Source organism: Ursus americanus, chromosome 29 (genome assembly GCF_024610735.1).
Source record: "Ursus americanus isolate L20-20 chromosome 29, mUrsAme1.1.p, whole genome shotgun sequence".
In the NCBI taxonomy this organism is placed as follows: Eukaryota; Metazoa; Chordata; class Mammalia; order Carnivora; family Ursidae; genus Ursus; species Ursus americanus.
In genome coordinates, this window is record NC_142155.1 from 32,668,177 (window position 1) to 32,690,650 (window position 22,474).

The window sequence follows — 22,474 nt, forward strand, 5'->3', positions numbered from 1 at the left end:
CTGACTGGCGAGAGCAGAGGTGGGGCACAGGATGAGGGCGCGGGTCAGGATAGCAGGGATGCAAGATGGGAGAATAACGGCTGTGCACGTTTGGCCGGCACTTGGCAGTCTGCTCCCCTTTAGGTTCCCCTAATTTCCTCCTTTCTTTGAAGACAGCGAGGTTAGGAGGGGTTAGGTGGCCGGGGAGGGTGGGGGCCCCGGGGGGCGCAGGGGCGCGGAGGAACGGGCGAGAGGGGGGCGAGGGGCGAGCCCTGCGTTGCCGGGGGGGTGGGGTGGGCGCCGGCCGCGGGCGGGTGGGGGGCGGGTGGGGGGCGGGCAGGCGGCCGCTTCAGGAGGGGGGAGGCGGGCTCCGCCGGCACACGCCGCCCCTGGCAGGCGGCCCGAGCGCGCGCTAGGAGCCGCCGCCGCCGCCGCTGCCGCTCGGGGTCGCCTTGAGCCCCAGATTCCCGAGCGCTGCGCTCGCATGGCAGCCGCCTCGGCGCCCGTCCCCGCGGCCCGCTAGGGGCGGCGCCGCGCCCCGGCCCCTCGGCGGAGCCCGTCGGCTCCGGCCCCGCTCTGCGTCCCGGGGCGCGCTGCCTCCCAGCCCGAGGTGAGGACCGCGAGGGCAGGGGCGCGCGGGGCTTGGGGCGCTCTGGGGATTCCAGGCCCCGGGCCGCGGCCGAGCCGAGGCGACGGCGATGGGAAGGGAACGTGGGAGCATGTCCGGGGGCGGGGGGTGGGGGGAGTCGAGGTGGGAGGCGGAGACTGCTCGCCGCCAGGAGCCGGCCCCCGCGTCCCCTCCGTGCCCAAGGCCGCTTCTTGGCGCTGCCCCCATTCCCGCGGAGTCCTCCGCGCGGACTGCGTTCCCAGTCCGGCCCCCTCCGGCGCCTGGACCTCGTTAGGCGCTGCCCATCCTTCGCCTCCTTCCCACAGAGCCCGCTCCGGGGCTCCTGTCTCCAGTACCCTCGCCTGCTCAGCCTTCCCCGCCTCCGCCCTCCCGCTGCCCCCACCTCCCTCTTCTGTCCGGACGCCCCTCTTCCCCCTCTGCTCCTGTCACTCGGAACCGGAATCCGTGCCACCATCTCCGGGTCCGGCCTCCTCCCAGCCTGTGCCGTCCCACAGGTGTCCGCACGTCCGGCCGTCCATCCGTCCGTCCCTCCCGCGGCCGGCGCTGACCATGCCAAGCGGCTGCCTCTGTCTACATCTCGTGTGCCTGTTGTGCATCCTGGGGGCACCCGTTCAGCCTGCCCGAGGTGAGCGCGCCCCCCGGCTCAGGTCGCGGCCCTGCCCGGCCAGCCTTCGCTAGCGCGTTGACCTCTGCCGGCCAGAGACGGCACTGCAGCCGCTCGACCCGCGGGGTTGACCGGACCCAAGTAGTCCCTTTGCAACGCGAGGAGTCACTGTTCTGCCCTAGCCCAGAGCCGAGCCCAGCCAGTGACTGAGACCCCGCATTCCCCGAGCCCCGCGTCTCAGGGAGCCAAACCCCGACCCGGGCTCACCCCTCCCACGTCGATCTCTTGCAGCGGATGACTGCAGCTCCCACTGTGACCTGGCCCACGGCTGCTGTGCGCCTGACGGCTCCTGCAGGTACCTCTCTCGAGCACGTGCTCCCAAACCCTTTGCTCCCCATTTCCTAGCAGGTCCACACCCACAACCAGGTCAAGCCCCAGGGCAGAGTGTCTAGGGGCTTAAGACCCTGCTGTTCACTCCCCATCCCGTCATGGCCACAGGGCAGACTGGCCAGGCTCTCCCTGGCCCCCAGTTCCCCTCTGCTTTGCCTCTTTTGCTTCTTCTCGCTTATGCCTCCCCACTCCCAACTCCTTTACTCTCCCAAGGCTGATCCAGGAATTCCGGAAGCGTTCCTCCTCAAGATACCAGGAGAAAGACCTGAAGCTTGAGAGAGTTTGGAGATTGGGACCATGAGGAAAGGGGGAGATAAAAATATAAAGAGAATGAGTTTAGCCTGGAAAAGAAAGGCTGCGGGAGGGTTGCTGGGGAGACGCACTTACAAAAGAGGATCTTTCTTGATGAATTTGAGTAATTGACTTACTGGGGTGGGGGCTGGGCAAATTCTGGAGCAGGAGAAAAGTGTGTCTGAACATAAGGAAAGCAGCTGACGGGGCAAGGTGTTGGAGGTGTTGGCCGTGTATGGGACACTCTGAAATAGTTCAGGTCTTTGTCCTGGAATTAGGATGGGAAGAGGGTCCTTATGACCTTTCAAGGTCACTCTTTTTAAACGGGTTCTGAGCACCTCAGACGTACCAGGAATGGTACTGGGGTTATTTACAAATGTCATCTTAATTTCTCCCTCAACCCAACCCAACCCAAACCATTACAGATGGGAACACTGAGGCCCAGAAAGGTTAGACAAAATGCAAAACCAGGACTTGAATGCTGGCATCTGATGGTCTGATTCCGTGTGTTTATGTCCCGTGACCTTGTACAACCCTATACCTACCTGGGGTAGGCCTGCTTTCCCTGAGGGGTTCTCATATGTCCTTCTGTTTTCTAGAAGCTCTGGTCTTGCCTCCTCCATTTCCTCAGATCCCCCTACCCACAGCCCTGCCCCTGTGCTTCTCCCCATCAGGTGTGACCCAGGCTGGGAAGGGCTGCACTGTGAGCGCTGTGTGAGAATGCCTGGCTGCCAGCATGGTACCTGCCACCAGCCCTGGCAGTGCATCTGTCATACTGGCTGGGCGGGCAAGTTCTGTGACAAAGGTAGGGGAGTGGAGAGGGTAGCTGTTGGGCTGGGGACCCTGTGTGTCTTGGGAGAACATCTATCCATATTTATCGAGCACCTATTGTGTCTGGCTTAAAGCCTCAAATACATGGTATTTTATCATTTTAGACTTTATCCCTGTTACCTAAATTGGTCTTTAAAATAATCCTGTGAGGTGGGCAAGGCAGCTGCCAAAAACATACTCCTTTTACAGATGAGGAAACTGAGACCCACAGATGAGCTATGAGTTGCCCAATAACCTTGAGGCAGAACGACAGTGCCAGGGCTTGGAGCCTCCTGACTCCAATTCGGTGTTGTTGGTTTCCCCCACTACACCGCACAAGCTCTGGGTGGCTTTGGCTGCAGAGCTGTGGGCGGGGCCCGGGCAGGTGTGGGCACCAGGTGTGGGGGACTCTCCCTGAGACTTCCCGGTCTCCCCTGCAGATGAGCACATCTGTACCACGCAGACGCCCTGTCGGAACGGAGGCCAGTGCGTCTATGACGGGGGTGGCGAGTACCACTGTGTATGCCCACCAGGCTTCCGTGGGCGTGACTGCGAGCGCAAGGATGGACCCTGTGAGCAGGCAGGGTGAGTACTGGCCCGTGGGTGCGTGGGCGGTTACGGGAGGAGCTGGTGGCAGAAGAGAGGGGAAGCAGGAGTGTAGAGAGGGTGGTGGTGAAGAACTAGGTCTGAGGGTCAGAAGTCCCACACGGGAGCACCCGAGGATAAAACCCCAGGCTGCCAAAGTATCCCTAGTTCAGGGTTTCTCAATTTTTGGGGTACCATTCGAACCATGTCTCCAACACCAGAGATCGGTAGGAGCTGGAGGGACACCGCGTCAGTGTGTGACGGCTCTGGTTGGGGAGGTGGGCGTGGGGAGGCTGAGGACCTAGGACTCCCCTCGTCCCCCGTCCCCTGGGGAAAGCTGGCATGCAGGTCCTAAAGACGTCCCACACAGCGGCCTTCTGCCTCACTGCGAATCCTGGGAAATGGGGCTGGCAGGGCTGGACTTGTCCTCATTTCGGCCTCAGGCCTGAGAGCCTATGAGAATAATAGCACACTCGCCTTGAGCCCTGCCTTTGGGCCAGGCCCTGTGCTAACTGCTTGACGTTGGATTATCTCCTTTCACCCTCGCAATTTGGGAAGCCAGGGGACTACTCTTATTCTCATTTTTAAAAGGAGGAGTTCAAGGCTGAGAGAGAGGGGCTCAAGGCGACCCAGCCAGAAAGGGGGTAGAAGGGCGGCAGTGGTCAGGATGCCGCCCTGGGCTACCCTGAAGGTGCGAGCTGGCCTCGGTGACCTCTTTCGCTCCCACTGCAGCTCCCCGTGCCGGAATGGCGGGCAGTGCCAGGACGACCAGGGCTTTGCTCTCAACTTCACCTGCCGCTGTTTGGCGGGCTTCGTAGGTGCCCGCTGTGAGGTCAATGTCGACGACTGTCTGATGCGGCCTTGTGCCAATGGCGCCACTTGCCTGGATGGCATAAACCGCTTCTCCTGCCTCTGCCCTGAGGGCTTTTCTGGACGCTTCTGCACCATCAACCTGGATGACTGTGCCAGCCGTCCATGCCAGAGAGGGGCCCGCTGTCGGGACCGTGTCCATGACTTTGACTGTCTCTGCCCCAGTGGCTACGGCGGCAAGACCTGTGAGCTCATCTTACCCATCCCAGATCCTGCCACCACCGCGGACATCCGCCCGGGGACCACCTCGGCTATGGCGGTACCTGCCACAGGGCCTGTCCCTCACAGCGTGGGGGCGGGTCTGCTGCGCATCTCAGTGAAGGAGGTGGTGCGGAGGCAAGAGGTGGGGCTGGGTGCATCTAGCCTGGTGGCCGTGGTGGTATTTGGGGCCCTCACGGCCGCCCTGGTCCTGTCCACCATGTTGCTGACCCTGAGGGCCTGGCGCCAGGGTGTCTGCCCCCCTGGACCCTGTTGCTACCCTGCCCCACACTATGCCCCGGCGCGCCAGGACCAGGAATGTCAGGTTAGCATGCTGCCGGCAGGGCTCCCCCTGTCACCTGACCTGCCCCCTGAGCCTGGAAAGACCACAGCACTGTGATGGAGGTGGGGGCTTTCCGGCCCCCACCTTCACCTCCTCAGCTTCTCAGACTGGAGTAGGCCTTTTTCGCCGCCCCTCTCTGGGGGTACACACACGGAGGGACCTCAGCCTCACACCAGAAATACTATTTTTTTAATACACAGAATGTAAGATGGAAATTTTATCAAATAAAACTACGAAAGTGCACCTGACTGGAGTCCCAGCTGCGAGAGGGCAAGAGTGGAGGCCTGGTTCTGGAGAAGCCTCGGGACTCTGCCCACCCTCAAGAGAACATGGTGTCCGAAGAAGACTCCAGGGTACCCTCTTCCCCTCTGGGAAGTGAGGGAGAGGTAGAGCCACAAAGAGAATGTAAACAAGCAGCCAGCACCCCTGCCCCTGCTCAGGAGTGGCTAAGATGGAGGGGAGACCCTGTAGGACGGGGCGGGGGGGGGTGCCCTCAGCAGGAGGAGTGGGATCCCTGCTGGCTGCTCTGCAGCAGCTGCTGGAACAGCGAGTGGGGCCGGCTGCGGAGCGCGGCGGGGGAGTCCAGCTCCATGACCCTCCCTGCGTGCAGCACCAGCACCCGGTCAGAGCTCAGGATCGTGTTGAGCCTGTGTGAGAGAGGGTGCTCAGTGGCGGGGGGCGGGGGGAGTGGAGGACAAGGCCCTAAAGAAGAAAGCTGACCTGTTCTTCCCTCTTCTCCTCCCCCTGGACAGCACAGGGCTGCGCCACAGGCTTTAGGCCCTGGCCCTGTGCTAGGGGAAGACGGCAGATACCCTCGGACCTGGAGAACGGGGAGCTGAGATTCATCGGGGATTGGAATCTCTAGGGCCCTGACCCCTGGGGTCCCTGAAAGGAAGGGAGGCTCTGAGTTCATGTCACCATAGCCCCTGATTAGAGTCTCCCTCTGGACACTTGCACACCTGTGGGCAATGGTCAGCACTGTCTTGTTGGCAAAACGTTCGCATATGGTCTGCTGGAGGAGCTGGTCTGTCTTCTGGTCCACACTTGCCGTGGCCTCATCGATACACAGGATCTGGAACATGTGGAGAGGGTTGGGAAGGGGAGGGAGGAAGAGGGTGAGCCTTGGCTCCTACCCAAGGGAGCACCAGGCCCTACCTCCTGGGCCAGCCCAGCCAGCCTACAACTCCCCACCTCCAGCTCTAAAAGGAAAACTAACTTAGTCCGCCGAAACCTCTCCCCAACCCACTTCCTCACCCTGACTACCCCCTGCCGTCTTCTCCGCTCTTGAATGTCTCCTCCTATTGGCTTACCTTGGCATCAGTGAGGAGAGCCCTGGCCAGACACAGCAGCTGCCTCTGCCCCAGGGATAAGCTCCGGCCCCCCTCGCCCAGCTCACCATCCAGACCACCTGCAAGGCACAGCTTCCTCACCCCCAGGTCCCGGACCTCTCCCCGCCCCCTCCCTGCTCCCTCCTGCCACCCTGCAGGGGAAGGGCCTAGCACTCACCCATGGACAAGATCACCTCGCTCAGGTGACACTGTTCCAGGGCCTGCCACAGAGCTCCATCCTGATGCAGGCCCTGGGGATCCAGGTTTTCCCGAACAGTCCCACTGAACAAAAAGGGTTCCTGGGGGATGACAGCCAGCTGGGATCTGGGGAGTAAGGAGGGGACAGGACATGGGGTCTAGACTGGAGATGTGACCACTTCTGTTCCTAGTCCTGGTTTTTAGCAGGCATTTCCAGGAAAGCTTGGGGGGTAAGACCTGAACAAAACCCCCCCTCTGCTCCCCAGTTGGTCAGCCATGTACCTAGAACTGTGCCAGTGCTACGAGGAATATCAAAGACACCAAAGGCCTCGACTCTATCCTCAAAGAGCTTACATCTCCCTGAGGTACAGAACACTGAGAACAGGAGTGGGCGAAACTGTGTGGGCCCGACTCCAGCAGCCACTGGGGCAGCAGCGGCAAGGAATGACCAGAGCGTGAACGGGGAGGGGACACTTGAAGGTCAGAGGCGGGCCTGAAATTGGGTCCTGAGGAGCTACATGGTTGGGCTATAAGGTAAGGCCACCATAGGTGAGAAGAGAAGGCAGGAAAAGCAGGGCGGGGGCTTGGGATCAGAAATGGGCTTTAGGACAGGGCTGCCCCACCTTGTGCATGTCATGGGACTCAGCAAAAATGATACCAGGTAAACCTGGAGGTGGAGGTAGGGACATGATTAGGCCCAGAAGAGGCCACTTGTGGCCGGGGGCAACCAACCCAGGTCCTGAGCTGTCCCAAGCACCGCCTGCTGAGCCTCAGGGCTGAGGGCATCAGTATGGGGCACCGCCCTTGGCAGACTCTGGTTCAGGAAGCAGTGATTGGCCTCGAGCGGAGGCTGTGCCCTGGGAAGTATAAAGCAAAGCTGGAAAGGTAGGCCTGGGTCAGACTGTAGGCCTTGAGACCACAGCTATGTCTGGACCCGGGCACGAGGAGCTTGCTGTCCTCGCCTGCTTGTCCTGTCCTCCATCCTGCCCCGGACTGGCCCTGGCCACCCTGAGTTGATATAAAGCCTTCCTAGCTGGACCTTCCTCCAAGGGCCAGTAGTCTGGTTCCCCTCCTCTCCCTCCCCCAGACCTGAGTTCAGCCAGCTCCAGCTGGCTGGTGTCCACACCGTCCAGCAGCACTCGCCCCGAACTGGGTTCCAGCAGCCGGAAGAGCACCAACAACAGTGAAGACTTGCCAGAGCCCGTGCGGCCCACAATGCCCAACTTCTCTCCGGGCTGCACGCGGAAGGTCACCCCGTCCAGCGCGTTTGGCAGCCCTGGCCGGTACACCAGCACCACATCCTGGAACTCCACGCTCCCCTGGGTCAGCCAGCCGACGCCCAGCTGGTGGGGTCCGTGGGTGGGAGAGAGGGGGAGATGGGTAAGGCAGAAGAAACGAGGAGGGGGAGGGGCAGTGGGGAATGGAAAAGGGGAGAATACGGAGAAAGGGTTGGCACAAGAGGAAAGGGCACCTGTAGCAGAGGGGGGGGCCTCTTGACGGGACCCTGTGGAGTGTGGGATCACACGGCCACGTGAGAAAAGCTGAGAAAGACAGAGAGGAGCAAAAGGAAAGGAACTAGCGGAGGTGGGCACTGTCAGGAGGGTCCTCCAGGGTTCCGGTGCCCAGGCCCGGGGAGGGGTGCAGGCCTACCCGCGGCAGCTGGCCCTGGGGCTCCTGGGGCAGGTCACAGGAGTACTCCTCCAGCCGCTCGACGCTCACCAGCATGGTTTCTGTCTGCGTGAAGCTGCTAACCAGGCCCGAGAGCAGGCCCGTCAAGGACAGGGCGTAAGACAGTGACAGGCCCACCAGTCCTAGGAGAGAGGAACACAAGCCGCAAGGGGATGCCTGAATACTGGGATGCATGTGAAAACAGGGCTGGGGCAGAACGGGAGAATTCCAAGCTGTGGACTGTGGGCATGTAAGGGAAGCCAGCAGAGAAGCAGGAAGATGCCAGGACCCAGATAGGGGCCATAGGAGGTGAGCCACAAGGGGGTGCAGTGGGCCTGGAGAGGCTTCCAGGGAAGGCAGCGGAAGATGAGCGCTGGGGATGGGGCGGAGCAGCGAAGGGGTGAAGACCAGACTTGTTCTAGTCCCAGACCCTCCACACTTGGCAAGTCTCTCCCTGGGACTCAGTTTCCTCAACTCTAAAATGGGGGCTTTGACCATCACAACATCCTGGGTGGGGGGTGAAATGTTGGGAGCACAGTGCGGGGAGAGGCCTGGGGCGGGGGCGTGGGGGGAAGGACATGCTTCTGAGGCGCGAGTGAGGCTCCCCGGTGGCACCTGGGTCGGCGAGGCCCTGCTGGTGCTGCACCAGGGCGATGCCCGCGATGGCGCTGACCACCGTGGCCCCCATGAGCTGCAGCCGAATGTCCAGCCACTGTATCGTGGCGCCGGCGGCAAACTGGCACCTCTGGTTCAGCTCCAGCAGTCTCTGGTTCTCCTCCTCAAACCTGGGAGAGGCCGGGAGGGAAGGGAGGCCGCGCCACCACGCCACTGACCCACCCAGACCCCTTCCCCACAGGACGTGTCTTTCTTGGAGCTGATCTAGCACGCACAGGCCTCTCCTCAGGGGTGCAGCGGGGCCAGGGTTCCGCCCACTGCCCCCCAGCCCGCTTTGCTGTTTCCTCCCTCTTTCCCCTAGGGCGCTCACCCCACCTGTCCCTTCTCGTCCCGTGCCCTTCCTCTCAGGGGTCCCCCAGCCACGGCAGGAGGCAGCCCTCACCCACCTGCAGGTGGCCCCTGCGGCCCGGAGCACGGGGAGGCCGGCCAAGGTGTCGGCCAGGTGGCTGTAGAGGGGCGACAGGGTGAGGCTGCTCAGACGCCGCAGCTCCCGCGAGGAGGCCCTGTAGCGGCGCTGCACGCGGTAGTAGAGGCCGCCCAGGGGCGGCAGCAGCAGCAGCAGCCAGGGCAGGCCGGCGCCCAGCACCGCCAGGAGGCCCAGCAGGCCGGCGGCGTTGGCCAGCAGGACGTTGAGCATGAAGGGCAGGCTGTCATCTGCACAGGCCACGTCCGAGGAGAAGCGGTTGAGGATCCGGCCGGTGGGCGTGGAGTCGAAGAAAGTCACCGGCGCCTGGGAGAGGGGGTGTGGTTGGGCCGCGGGGGGGGGGGGGGGGGGAGGAAAGGCCCCAGTAGCGGGGAGGAAAGGCCCCAGTAGGGGATAGGAAAGGAGGAAAGTGTCCCCTGAGGGGGCTGGTGGCGCTCCAAGGGAGACTATCCCCGGGTGGGAAAGTCAGACTCTCCCATCCCTCTGGCCAGTGGTCACCCTGAGAGAGGCTATGCTGGCCATTCGTCGACCTCTGTGCTGGACAGGCCTACTCCCCTTTGCAGGGCAGGGAGCCAGTCTCTCTCCAGAAGAAGGGGACTTCAGGACAGTGCGTGAGATTGAGTTAGAGGTCAGGAGGATCGCTGGACAGCAGTCTCACTCAGTATGATCTCACGGCTAAGCACTCAGGCTCTGGAATCAGACTGCCCCTCGGATTCCAGCCCTGCCACTTACTGGGTGGGAGACCCCAGGCAAGGAGCTTCACCTCTCAAAGGCCCCTGTTCCTCATCTCAGAAACAGGGATAATGACACAAGTGTTTAGATCGCTCCAGGGAGGGACCATCTCAGAGAGAGCCTGTCCCTTTCCTCCCCTTCTCCATCCCCCCAGCTCTCTGCCTGTACTTGAGGAATAATCCTCTTAGGGCAGGACTAGGGCAAAGGACTTCTGGCAGCACCTCCTAATGCCAATTCATAAGGAATGAGTTCTTTCACAGCCTGAAGGGGCCCTGGTCCTGGAGGAGAGGCAGAACAGTGGGCGGCTGCTCCCTGACAGGCAACGGGAAGGGGCCCAGCCTGGCTCCCCGCAGAACTAGCCTTGTCCAGGTCACTTACACTCTCAGAACCTGAGTTTCCCTACCTGGCAAATGGGGATAACAGTACCTACCTCACGGGGTTATTATGAGACCCTGATAAGACAACAGACAAGAGGGGTGCCTGGGTGGCTCAGTCGGTGGAGCGTGACTCTTGATCTTAGGGTTGTGAGTTCAAGCCCCACATCGAATAGAGATTATTTTTTTTAAATTAAAAAAAAAAAGGACAATGGATAAGAAAGGGCTTTATAATAATAACAACGACATCGTTAACAATAATTGCTAATTGTGTATTTAGTATGTGCCCGGCACTATCTTAAGCACTTTCTATGTACTAATTAATTTAATCCGCATTAAGTCTATGGGGTCAGCAACAGACTAGACACGGACATAGCAACAGGGATGAATCTTAGAAACAGCCCTAAATAAAAATTGTAAGAAACGCAATGCCATGGGGCGCCTGGGTGGCTCAGTCAGGTAAGTATCTGCCTTCTGCTCAGGTCATGATCCTGGGGTCCTGGGACTGAGTCCCACATCGGGCTCCCTGCTCGGTGGGGAGCCTGCCTCTCCCCCTGCTCTTGCTCTCTCTCTTTCTCAAATAAATAAGTGAAAATCTTTTTTTTAAAAAAGAAATGGAACGCCATTTATAAAAACACCGGCACACAAAACATAGGTGTTTTGCACAAAAAGCCAAACGCGAAGCTACATACCTAAACACGCTTGGAACGGTTGCTTATCAAGGAAAGGAGGAGAAAAGGAACTAGGGTACTCAGATAAAAGGGAATGGATAAATAAAATTAAAAGGGGATCTTGCATGATCTAAGGGGTGTCCCATGTCCTGTGAATTAGAGGTAATTCAGGCCTCTGCTCTTGACGTCCAGAATGGAAGTGACTCTGAGCAAGATTTTCTTCTCCCCATTTTACAGATGAGAAAGCTACAGGCTTAAGGAGCTGGGTTTGAACCCAGGCAGCCGCTCCGCTCTCAGCCTGTCCAGGTCTTAAGCTGCCCAGTGTTGCACCCACCTGTGAAGGCTGCCTTCTCCTGAGGACTAGGAGGTAGGAAGGGGCCCCTGAGGGAGCCCAGGTACTGGGAAGACGCCCCTACGCCAGCCCCCCCATCCCCTCACCATAAGGACTCGACGCAGCAGGCGGCGATGCAGGGTGGCGGCCGCTCGGAGGGTGCCCGCTGCAAAGAGCACGGCCCGGAGAAGGGTGCAGAGGGAGTTGATCCCAGCAATGGTCGCGTAGACGGTGAGGTAGAAACGGATGTCTGAGGAGCCATTGGAGGCGGCTTTCGGTAGTGGGAACGCTGAGGTGCTGGGGGTGAGGAGGGGGCTGTGGATAACCAAAAGTAGGGCCCTCGGGGGTCCCTTCCCCTCCCCCACGCCAGCTCTCCCCACCAGAAGACACACCCCTGGAACACCAGCCCCCCCACCTCTTAATCCCCGCCTGGCAACCCCTCTGAGAGCCCCAGGCCTGCTCTAGCCCCAGCCACTCACTAGAGGCTTCCGGGGGAGAAGAGGAGCAGCGGGGCAGAGAGGAGCCCTGTGGAGCCCGGGCTGGTGGGGGCTGGCGCCTCCTGGGAGCTATTCTTGTCGGCCTTCAGCTGGGAGATCCAGTGGGAGAGCCACCAGTCAGCAGCATTCCTTGTGGCTGGGCGGGGATGGGGAGGGAAAAGCTGGGAGAGAGACTACTCATCTATTTCTTTCATTCAAGCACCCCCTTCTTCTGCCCTTGACTCTGGTGTCTTGTCTTCTTTACCCGCCCCGGCCCTCGCCACCTTGCCACTCTCCCATGTCCTCCCATGCCCCTAGTGTGCACTTCTTTCCTGGGCCCCGCACCCTTTAGCTCAGAGGAGTGCATGATCTGGAATTTGCAGAGTGGGAGCTAGCTGCGGGGGGCGATCCGAAAATCCTACAGAGCACACCCCTCAGGTCCCTGGGACGCTCTCAGAATTGCGGGCGTGCCTCTTGTCCCAGCTGCTGGCCATACCTGGGGAGGCTCAGGGCTTTGTAACTATCAGTACAAGGCCATGGCTGTGACGGGGACCTAGGACTGCGGTGGGATGAGGGGCTCTGGAGCTCACGCCTACCTTGCATGAGAAGCAATGAGAGGAGGATGGCTAGAGCCAGGCCCCGGCCCACGGCCCTCCAGTACGCTCGGTACACGTGCAAGCCCACCGCGCCCTCCTTCTTGCTCTCCTCCTGCAGCAGGCGGCCACATGCGTTCTCCTCTGCTTCCAGCCCCTCCTTTGTTTTCTCCAGGTTCCCGACTGACCGTACTGTGGCTGTGAGGATGAGAGGGGAGGGCAGGGTGTGGATTAAGTTTGCGGGAGGACAGTTAAACGTCAGGGTTTCAGACGGGCAGGGGAGCTCTGAGGAAATCGGGTCTCTACAGTGTGGCGGTGAAGGGCAAGCCCCTCCTCAGCCCTGAGCCATACCTGAGTCAGCCTCTTGTCCATCCTCAGCCCAGGCTTTGGGGACAGCCTGGACCAAAGGCAAGATCTCAGAGGGAGGCCCTGGAAGGCAGCAGGGAGATCGTCGGGGGGCTGTCCTGGGTATCTACCATATACTCTGCCTTTTCTCAGTGAGCGCCCCAATCCACCTCCCATTCTCTTTGGACCCTTCCCTGACCGTCCGTAGCAGGGCCCTGCCCCTGAGCAGGACCCTCGAGTCCATCCCTCTGCGTCTGCAGTCCAACGGCTCAGACAGAACGCGTTCACCCCTACAAGGAGAGCCCTAGCCGCCCAAGAGCACTCCGTCTGGAGTCCCCCCTCATTACTGCAGAGCTTCCTCCTCACGCCACCCGACCTCTCTCACGCTCTGGTGGAGCCTCATTTCCTCCCGTTTCTCTCCCAGTGAGCTTGCGGAGAGTCATGTCCCTCTGGATGATAATCCATCAGAGGTGGGCTTTTTGTTTTTTTTTTGTTTGTATTTTTAATAAAAAGACTGTTCTAAACCTGACCGCTGTCTCTTCTCTGAGGACGTCAGTGTTCCTGGAGATCCTGGGCCTCTGTGCTACCAAAGCACCCAGTCACCCTCTCTGTGGCCTCACATCCATTCTGTGAAGGCAGGACAGGGTCTCCCATGAGACAGAAGGATAAGGGGGCCCAGGCCACACACGGAGGGGGCGGCAGGGTCCACATCTGACAGTTCATCTGTCCCCCTTCCCCTGTGGCACCTGGGCAGACGGCTCCCACCCCGGCGGCCCACACTACCTGCCCGAACAAGGCGCCCGGCCTCCATGAGCAGCACCACGTCTGCCTTCTCCAGGTACTCGGTGCGGTGGGTGCACAGCAGCCTCGTGGTGCGGCTCAGCACTCCCAGGAGGCACCGGTGCAGCAGGTGGCTGGCCACCTCTGCATCCACCGCGGCCAGAGGGTCATCGAGGAGATAGAGCTCCTTTTCCTAGGAAGAGGTGGGGACACCATGGCACCAAGGCCCAGGTGGTCTGGTCAGAACCCAGACCTCTCCTAGGACACAATCTTGAGGCAGTCAGAGAAGACAGTTGAGAGGAACTCTGGGGGCTACCCCTAGAGCAGTAGAGAAGCAGGTGAGGCTCCCCTTCAGTCAGGCAAGGCCAGTGTCCAGCTTTGCTGGGTCCCAGTGTTTCAAGTCACATCATGTTTTTTATAGGGTGTTTAATTTGGCCTTCACTCTGCAAAAGGGAGATGGGATGGCCGAGGGACCAACACCTCAGGAACGGGGGCGGGAGGGAACAAACCAGATGCTGATGAAAATATCCCCCCCCCTCCCCCAAGGCTTCAGATTCCCCCATTTTTAATTTACCTGGTAGACAGCACGAGCAAGAGCAATCCGGGCTCGCTGTCCCCCGCTGAGGGTCACACCCTTCTCCCCCACCTCCGTCTGGTCACCAGCAGGCAGGATCTGATAGGACAGACCCCCCAGCATTGGTCAGAGGGCTCCCCAATACCTTCTACTCCAGCCTTTAAGAGGTGGAGGGGGTCAAGAGAGCTAGGGAGTTTGAGGAGAGTAGACCTGAATTTGGGGCAAGCGGGCCTCAGGGGATAATCCGTAATTCCAACAGTCCAATCCCCCCGACGACTTTATGAAGCTGGTATTATTTCTCTCTCACAGATGAAACCAAAGTTCAGAGTAACTACCTGGGCCCAGGTTGTCCACAGCTAGTAAGCTAGCAGGACACGAATGTCAATTCTTAGCCACCCTGTCACACTCACTCCCCTGCCTTTCTAAAGGCCAGGATGACGAGGGGCAAATTCAGGGTGAAAGCTTTCATAGGTCTTTACACAAGGAATGTACCCTAAGCCTTCGTGTGGCCTCAGGAGTGGTCTCCTTAGCTAAGGGGACCCGTACCAGTGGAAGCACCTCTGGTCTACCAGACCGTGAGTCCCCAAGGGAAAAGCTTTGTAATTCACCTCTTTTCTTAGTGCCTAGAACCATTCCCAGTACCCGACAGGCATTCAAGAAATGCTTGCTGTAGAAGCAAATGATACATGGCCATAGGGTATCCCTAGTCAAAGTAAAGTAAAGGTCGTCTTTTCCAGGGAAAAGACCTGGACAGGTTAGTGGTGACGACAGTCCTGCAGGGAACATGGGGATTGAATGGAGAAGCCATGGGTGAGATCTGGGAGCTCATCCCCCTAAATTTAGTACCTGGATATAGGTGATTTAACGGACTGGCCTACAGTTACCTTGACTCTGAGGCCTCCCCAATGGGAGGCGGGGGAGAGCCTGTTGAATCAGAACCACTAGCCCAACCTACATAGACCTAAAGCCTCACAGGGAACCCTGGCCGAGAGGCCTCAGAGTTCCCTGAGCTGCTGTGTGCAACACCCCCTCATTACCATTCCTCGGGGTCCGCCTCGGAAGAGGAAACCATGCATTGGACCGTGTGGGAGGGCCAACCTGACGACAGCCAGTCTTGGGATGCAGGATGATGGTGCCCGAGTAGAAGCGACCCCTTCCCAGAGAAGCAAGTCTCTGACTTGAGGAGTCAGGGACACGGGGAAGCAGGCAGCCAAGCAGGTCTCAGGGCCAGGCACTCACACGGAGGTCATCACCGAGGGCGCAGGCCTCCAGCACTTCCTTGTACAGCTCAGCATCAAATGTCTTCCCAAAGAGAATGTTGTCTCGGATGGTTGCAAACTGGATCCAGGGTTCCTGGGTGGCCAGGCCAAAGCCTTTGGACAGCCCCCACACTGCCACCCGCCCACGCAGCCTGCAGAGAGCCAGGCCAGCAGCATGGGGGGCCGGCTCCCGACTGGGTCCCTCCATAACCAGCCCCTGGTCTCCCAGAAGCCTCTCCAGACTGCTGTCTTCTACGTCAGGCCCCCTTCATGTCACATGGGTCTCTGGATCGGCAGCCACTGGGGTTGGGGGTCCTAACAAGGCTGGAGGCCCCTTCTGGACTGGGAAGAAATTGCTCTTTGGCTGCAGCCAAGTGGCCGTCAGATCTGGATGGGCTCAGAAGCTCAGAGGAGAGCATGGTCACCACCCTGCACTCATTCATCCTCACTGTAAAGTAAGGCCCTCCTTCATCCCTCTGCTCTTCCCTGGATTCCCTCCCCGCATAAACACATTTCCTGAAAGAGGAGCTTTTGCAGGATGTTTCCATTTCTTTCTTTACTCACTGTTATAGCACTCACAACACTCTGCTGTGAGGATTATGACAACTCACTTTCTTGACTGCTTTTCCCTTTCCAGACTGAAAACTCTTCCAAGAAACGGACATGGTCTTGTTCATCTCTGACCCTTTGGCATCCCTGGACCCTAAAAAGGCCCCTGCCACATGGCAGGGGCTAGGCAAGTGTTTGCTGAAGGTCAAAGCTGAGGACGGGGGTGCTAGACGTTACTCACCTGTGGAGCTCCCCAGCAATGGCGGCCAGCAGCGAGCTCTTCCCACAGCCCACCTTCCCCACGATGCCCACCAAGGCACCCTGCGAGGAAGCCAGACAGTAAGCATCAGGTCTCCCTCCTGAGGCCCTGGGCTGCCAATCCTCCCACGGAGGCTTCTCTCTAGGCCCCGGTTAGTCTGTAAGGAAAGAATTCTCCAGGCCACAGGCTGAGCTGTACCTCACTGAGTGACACCATACAAAACCTTGAGAAGTACAATGCTTTTCTAGAAACAGGTGGGATTCTCAGAAGCTCTGTCTGTGATGCCCCCACTCTGTCAGCCAGGATTGACCCATTTCTGAGGGGGCGCCGGACCAAGCTGAGACCCTCCCCTGGGAATTCGCCCTCTTTCTGGCTGTAGTCTGCTAAGTGGGAGGGCTCTCTGCAGTCACAGCCTCTGCTCAGTGGAGAGCAGGTCCACCGAAAGAGAAGCACGAGGCAGATACAGAGAAAAGCAGACAGAAGGAGAGCCCTACTAGTCGAGTCCTGGTTCTGGGCTGCCGCTGAGATCCAGCTGCCTGCATGCTTTCGGATTCTGCAATCCATCTCTATATCCTTATTATAAATTCTTATTTGCTTAAGCTAGCTCCAGTGGGTTTCTATGACTTATATCCAAAATAGGCCCAACTGACAACATTAGTAAAATTCCTTTGAAAAATTCCAGCCTTGTCTTGCCTGAACTAAGAAGAAAAACAAAATACACAGCCCATGCCAGATATGTGAGCCAAATGTGGTAGAGACAAGAGAATGCTGGGTTGAGCTGTGGGGCAAAGGGTTGGACAGGGGTCAGGGGAGAGGGAAAACTCAGGCCTGGGGTAAACAGGAGTCACTGTCCTGCCAGAAATATTCTTTCAAGTGCTTCTCTGACGAAGTACATGGTGGTGTGAGTCACAGGGTGTGAATCCTTTTCGGCAGGCTACATAGAGGGTAATCTACCCCATTTGCAAAATCCTCAGAAGAGGCTGTTGGGCCTCACCCCTGGTCCCCAGCCTGGGGCAGATGCTGAGTAAGCTCTGGGGTCTGCTCTGAACTTGCTGGCCTCGGAGGGCCGACGGAGAGACAGATGCACTTGTTGGCCTGGCCGAGGTGGATATAGCTGTCTGAAGACCAGGGAGAGAGTAGACAACTCAGAACGCTGTGCTAAGTGGATGATGTCCGGCGAGGAGTGTAGAACACGCTCACCAGAGCCCCTCCAGTCTTTCCCTGGGTACTTCCAGATGCATCTAGCTATGATGGGCTCCGTGCGTGTCTATCTGTCACTGAGTCTGCAGCTCTCATTCACCCGGGGACTCCCCGAGGTGCTCTAACCAACAAACCTTCTTCACTTCGAGGTGACTGATGAAGGTCTCCTGGCTGCTTCCAACTGGGTCCCAGGAGAACAGGGCTTCATGCAGCTCCAACACTGTAGACGGCTCTGTGGGGGGATCTGAATGGGGGAAAAGCCACTCAACGTGGGCTTCCAAGGCACAACCTCCCTCCTTGGGGAGGGTAAACCAGGAGCATGTCATTGGCTTGCGTGTCCTGTATCTACCAGCCCAGGGCTAACTCAACCTTCGTCCTGGTCTGAGGATTCTCCCCAATTTGCTCTGCCTGGATTCTGCTGCCTCTGGCTCTTTCCGCCAGCACCTGCGTATGGCAACCTAGGGGCTACAGCTCCCTCCTCACCCTGTGCCGGCCTCTTCCCTCTAGCTTCCCATTACCTGGGCTATAGTAGGCTTGGGGGCTGTGGTTGGGAAGGTCAAGGAAATGCTGGATCCGGTCCAAAGACACTTTGGCCTCCAGGAGGCCATTAATCACCCAAGGGAAGTTGTTGAGGGGAAGAATGAGCATGCGCACCAGTGCCAATGCCGTGAACACCTAATGGGGCAGAAGGGGGACGGAGCATCACCTAAAGCCCAGGAGCTATCTGAAGGTCCGCTCTCTGGGTGGCCCTGCGGACAGGGGTGTGGAGAGAAGAATGGGGCAGCAGCAGAACTGAGGGGTTGGCAGGGAAATCCCTGGGTTAGAGATGGCAAAGGGAGCCACCTCAGAACCTTAGAAATACCAGATGTTCCTCCAGAGATCCAGGTTACCCCTCAGTAAGCACACAGTCCTGGCGCGTTTTTAGACGTTCTCAGAATTTCTAAGTGGAAACATTGTCTGGCCCTGGCTACAGCTGGCACTGGATCATGGATTTTTTTTTCTCCCCAAGGTCATCAGAATGAGGATAAGGGGACCTAGCATGGAGCCTGGGGCTAAAGTCGAAGAGGAAGGAAGAGAGGGGGACAAAAGGAATTCCTTTACAGAAGAAAGGGCTGTATACCCAAGGCCCCAGACATTTCAGAGAATTCCCCCTTGGCTGGGAAAGGTTAAGGCAGCCAGAGACTCCCCTTCCCAGCAGCCCTGAGGGCCTGAGTCCCCCTCCCGAATCCACTCCGATCTCCTTGTTGCTGCCTCTCTCCACACTTTCCTACAGCCATCCCCTCCTCTCCCGGCCCTCACCTTGGTGGCAGTGAGCTGGTGCCCCATGAGGACATAGGTGATGAAGATGACGATGGAGATGACAACTGGCAGGGCCGCCCACAGGTACACACAGGCTGCATCCAGGTATTTGATGACCCAGAGTCGCCCCAGTTCTCGAGCTCGGCAGGCCTCTACTCGGGCCCCCAGCGCCTGCTCCCACCCGAAGAACTTGATGACCCGAATGCCACTCAGCAGCTCTGTTATGAGCTAGGGATGGAGACAAGAGGGCAGTGTGAAGTGGAGACCCTGCTACTGCGTGTCCATTCTCCTCTGCCCCGGAGCTCCTGGCAGAGGAAGCCGAGTACGCTGAACTCCCAGATACTTGGTACTTCTCTGGCCCCCTCCCCTCAAATCCCTTTCAGCCCCGAGTTGCTTCCCCTGCGTGTTTTCCTTCTCCATGTGGCTCCAGAGCCGGGACCAAGTCAGAACTGGAATCCCCTCACCTTCTCAGGAGAGGAAGTGGTAGAAAGTATAGGGGGGTTACCACACTGGGGTAAAAGTACTCCTTCCGTGAGGTGAGGGACGAAGGACTGTTTCCCAAAGCCAGAAGCAGAGGGCTTCGGGAGCCAGGAGCCAGTTTGGCCCATGGCTTGGGTGGGACGGGAACTATTGCTGTAGGAGCGTACAGGTGCAGGAAGCCCACACCACAGCCCAGGGTCAGACAGGCTGACGAGTCCAGGCAAGATGGGCAAGGGCTAGAGAAACTTCTTGGATCCCCAAATTTGCACATCCCCAGCCCGCAAGCCAGGGAGGCACTGCAAGCCTAGCCTGTAGCTGTCACGGGTAGGGGGAAAGGGCCTGGGCCATAACCAACTATGAGGGACCTCCTCCCATAAGAGGGTGACAGCTATGCATGTGGACTGCCAGGCCTGCCATGCCCCAGTCACTGCAGAACCTGGAACTGACTCAGCCAGACCCTCAATGTCTAGAGCTGGCCCAGGCAGGAGACTGACCTCCTCCCTTGCCCACAGCCCACCCCTTAGACGTAGCCAGGCTTCTCCCAGGCCTCTCCACATGTGGCTAGGCGACGGTCTCCGCCCTAGATAAAGAGGAAGAAGACTCGGGTCCGGGCGCTAATACTAAAAGCCCGTGCGGTCCCAGACAGGCTACTTCCTACCCCCTAGGGCAGCTGCTTAGGGCTTCATGAGCTAATACTATAGTATTACCAACAGGCCACGTTTATTTAGTGCTTACTTTGTGACTGGCCCCATACCCCGAGTTACCTCATGCCATCCTCACAACACTATAAGGCAAGCTATTATTATGGTCACTTCCCAGATGAAGAAAACAGAGGCCCCAAGAGGTGAAGCGACTTGTCTGAGGTAATTAAACTAGTAAGTGGAAGAGTCGGGATATGAACCCATGTCTTTCTCCAGTCTGAGCTCTTAACTTCTAGAACATGCTCACACCCTCAGGCCCTGGGCCTGGGAGGACCTGGGGACCAGGATGCTGGGTGGGGTCTCCGGATTGTTGGGGGACCCTAAGCAGCCCTCACCTTAACCCGTGCATCCTTGTGCCGCAGCATCTCCTGGTTGCTGGCCATGATGCGGGTGGCAATCGCTTTGTTGACAGGGACCAGCAGCAGTGCCAGGATCAGACCGCCCACGAAGGCCACACCCACCTGCTGGTGCAGCAGGTAGAGGGTGATGGCCAGCTGCAGGGGCAGGCCCCAGGCTTCGTGGAAGCTCCCAGCGAAGTTGAGCAGCCGCTCAGAGTCGGTGCCCAGGAGGTTCAGGGCCTCCCCGGCAGGAGGGCGTCTGGGCCCCAACTGTAAAGCCTTTCGGTACAGAATATTCAGCACAGACCCCCGTGCCTGAAGCGTCACCTTCCGTACCTCATACCCATACTGATTCTGCAGCACAGCACCCAGTACGGCCCCACCAGCTAGCCCCAGGGCATACAGCAGTCCATTGCTTAGTGGCTCCTGCCCCTCCTCCAGGAAGCCCACCAGGAGGGAAAGGAGCAAGGGCCCCGAGAATCCCAGCATGGTCCCCACCAGCTTTAGTAGTCCCAGTGCCAGGTAGTGCTGGCCAAAGGCCTCATACAGGGCCCTCCACAGCTGAGCCCCTTCCTGCCAGTGTGCCTGGAAGGCACGAGCCAGGTAGGCTGGGTGCAGCCTGTGTGGGAGGCGGCAAGTGTCCTGGGGCTGCCGGAGCTCTCCACGGGCCCCTCGGGCCAGCAAGGGTGTCAGCCAGGCATAGGAAATGCGTGACAGCCAACTCTCCCCATCTTCAGTTACCTCAGGCTCCTGTCCCTGAGACAGGAGGGTCTCCTGGGCCCAGGGCTCCCGTGGCCCCCCGGGAACTGCCCAGCCCAGTCCATAGGCCAAGAGTGCAGCCAGCTGCAGGATGAGAAGGCATAGGCGGGATAGGGGTCCTGGGAGAAGCGGGAGCAGAAGTGTGCCCCGCTGGCAGTGCCATAGTAGGGTCAGCACTAGGGCTGGGGCTGGCAGGAAGGCAGCCAGAGCCAAGGCCAGCGGTCCCCGGGAGTGGCCATGAGGGGAATGAGCCAACGCCCACAAGGCCAAGCAGTGGCTGATCCAGGCCACCGCTGCCACACCCCCTGCCAGCACTTCTAGCCCTACAGGCCCTGGGCCTGCCCCGGGTGGCAAAGTGACTGGAAGGAGGTCTAGCAATGGAAGGACGGAGAGCAGGAAGGAGGCTGTGAGTCGGAGGCGCCAGCCGGGACTGAGGTGCAGGATGTAATCTGGATTCCTAGGGACAAGGGGGCAAAGGAAAAGGAGGCACATAATGGCTGACTGAGGGCCAGGCACACCTCTAATAACTCACTTACCTAGTGGTAATCAGCTCCTTTTCCTGCCTTTTACCTTGTTTCTACCCCATTTTACCCTGAAATGCAGGGCTTTTTCTCCAGGAAGTCTTCCTGGAACAACCTAATCTGTTTTCCAATCTACCCATACAATTTCTGATCTTTCTTTTGCCACAGAAACTAACAATTTTTGGTTAAGGATGTATGTAACATGAAGACTAATTAGAAAAAGAATCCTAAGTTTTCATACAGCTACCAACCAAGAAATGAGTATTCATTTTCATAAAAGCACCTACCTAAAATAACCCATAAATTCACCCGAGGCACTATTAGATGAATAAAAACTTGACTTATTTATGGCTTCTACACTCTAATACGATAGCCTAAATTTTATGAAGCCCTAGAATATTCCAGTGGTTGTAGAAGGGCCGTATAGATCATATTTGTGACTCCATTTGCAGAACAAAACCTCTTTTTAATTTTGTCTTTATCTTCTTGGCATGCAAAAAACTTTTTAAGTCAACAAAAGGGTGACCTGTCTCCATTAAAAACTCAAGTACAGGCCCATACACCTGCAGCAGTGAACATGAGAATGCCTTGAAGGCTTGCATCATGAGAAGACTAAATCGATTGTTCCCTTTGTTGGCAGGGCTGGGTTACTGAAAAAGTTTAATCCTAGATTAGAATACTTTGGATTTCCTCTAAAAAGTCCAGTTAATCACAGTAATATGGAGCGGTATATACTGGAATAAAAATCAACCTTTAAGAATCCTGTTTCCTAAGATGTGGGGACAAAACATTGGGCCCTTGGAGGCCCCAAGTTGGCCATCAACCAGTCTTATGTCCCTGGATAAGGTTTCCGTCCCTCTCGCATTTCATTTTCCTCATCACTACAGTGAGCAGTGAGGAGTCTGGACCCAACGCCCTCTCAGGTCCTTTCTTGTCTGAGATTCTGGATCTCTCTAACCCTTTTCAGCAATGTACAGAAAGTCCGAAAAGTGAAGTGAGAGTCTGATAAGTGAAAAACCACAATTTCTATTGATTATATGATGGTCTTTCTGGCCTCCGCCTAAGACTGTGTGTTCCCAGAAGCACTGTGTCTATTTTTAATAGATACTCCTCTGAGCAGGCTTTGGATGTCTATGCTAACTGATTAACCCTCTCTAGACTTCTGTCTCATTCTATGTAAAAGACAAATCAGGATTCCCCCCACACCAAGCAGATCCCAAGCTTGTCCTCCTCAAGGAAGGG

At 58.0% G+C, this 22,474-nt stretch overlaps 2 protein-coding genes across 8 annotated transcripts in view; one reads left to right on the forward strand and one right to left on the reverse strand.

Annotated features, from left to right (window-relative positions):
- On the forward strand, positions 1-4,941 carry DLK2 (delta like non-canonical Notch ligand 2). Of its 2 annotated transcripts, XM_045801087.2 has the most exons (6): positions 1-160; positions 1,102-1,232; positions 1,503-1,566; positions 2,567-2,697; positions 3,143-3,287; positions 4,020-4,941. In XM_045801087.2, exons 2-6 carry the CDS (start codon positions 1,157-1,159, stop codon positions 4,753-4,755), a joined length of 1,152 nt encoding a protein of 383 aa, XP_045657043.2. In that variant the 5' UTR covers positions 1-160; positions 1,102-1,156; the 3' UTR covers positions 4,756-4,941. The 2 variants fall into 2 exon arrangements, with proteins under 2 accessions (XP_045657043.2, XP_045657051.2); XM_045801095.2 differs by lacking the exon at positions 1-160 and having other exon boundaries at positions 852-1,232.
- The window catches only part of ABCC10 (ATP binding cassette subfamily C member 10), an 18,965-nt gene continuing 1,391 nt past the window's right edge, over positions 4,901-22,474 (reverse strand). For 3 of the 6 annotated variants that reach the window (XM_045801074.2, XM_087857095.1, XM_087857096.1), the window contains 20 exons: positions 19,950-21,168; positions 18,434-18,661; positions 17,653-17,809; positions 17,269-17,378; positions 15,917-15,996; positions 15,107-15,278; positions 13,868-13,966; positions 13,297-13,486; positions 12,520-12,597; positions 12,172-12,366; positions 11,579-11,732; positions 11,207-11,396; positions 8,954-9,297; positions 8,508-8,677; positions 7,875-8,035; positions 7,314-7,567; positions 6,205-6,350; positions 6,009-6,106; positions 5,658-5,770; positions 4,901-5,345 (listed from right to left, as the gene is read on the reverse strand). In XM_045801074.2, coding sequence (XP_045657030.2) covers positions 5,192-5,345; positions 5,658-5,770; positions 6,009-6,106; positions 6,205-6,350; positions 7,314-7,567; positions 7,875-8,035; positions 8,508-8,677; positions 8,954-9,297; positions 11,207-11,396; positions 11,579-11,732; positions 12,172-12,366; positions 12,520-12,597; positions 13,297-13,486; positions 13,868-13,966; positions 15,107-15,278; positions 15,917-15,996; positions 17,269-17,378; positions 17,653-17,809; positions 18,434-18,661; positions 19,950-21,168 — 4,312 coding nt within the window. In that variant the 3' untranslated portion in view covers positions 4,901-5,191. Of the gene's footprint in view, positions 5,346-5,657; positions 5,771-6,008; positions 6,107-6,204; positions 6,892-7,313; positions 7,568-7,695; positions 7,766-7,874; positions 8,036-8,507; positions 8,678-8,953; positions 9,298-11,206; positions 11,397-11,578; positions 11,733-12,171; positions 12,367-12,519; positions 12,598-13,296; positions 13,487-13,867; positions 13,967-15,106; positions 15,279-15,916; positions 15,997-17,268; positions 17,379-17,652; positions 17,810-18,433; positions 18,662-19,949; positions 21,169-22,474 lie in introns of those variants that run through there. The other 3 variants (XM_087857097.1, XM_087857098.1, XM_087857100.1) reach the window with 3 other exon arrangements.

Bases quoted from the DNA above. Each gene is read 5' to 3' on its own strand.
- DLK2 (XM_045801087.2), top strand. From the start codon at position 1,157: ATGCCAAGCGGCTGCCTCTGTCTACATCTCGTGTGCCTGTTGTGCATC. The intron at 1,233-1,502 runs GTGAGCGCGCCC...GATCTCTTGCAG, and splicing joins ACCCGTTCAGCCTGCCCGAG to CGGATGACTGCAGCTCCCAC. The intron at 1,567-2,566 runs GTACCTCTCTCG...TCTCCCCATCAG, and splicing joins GCGCCTGACGGCTCCTGCAG to GTGTGACCCAGGCTGGGAAG.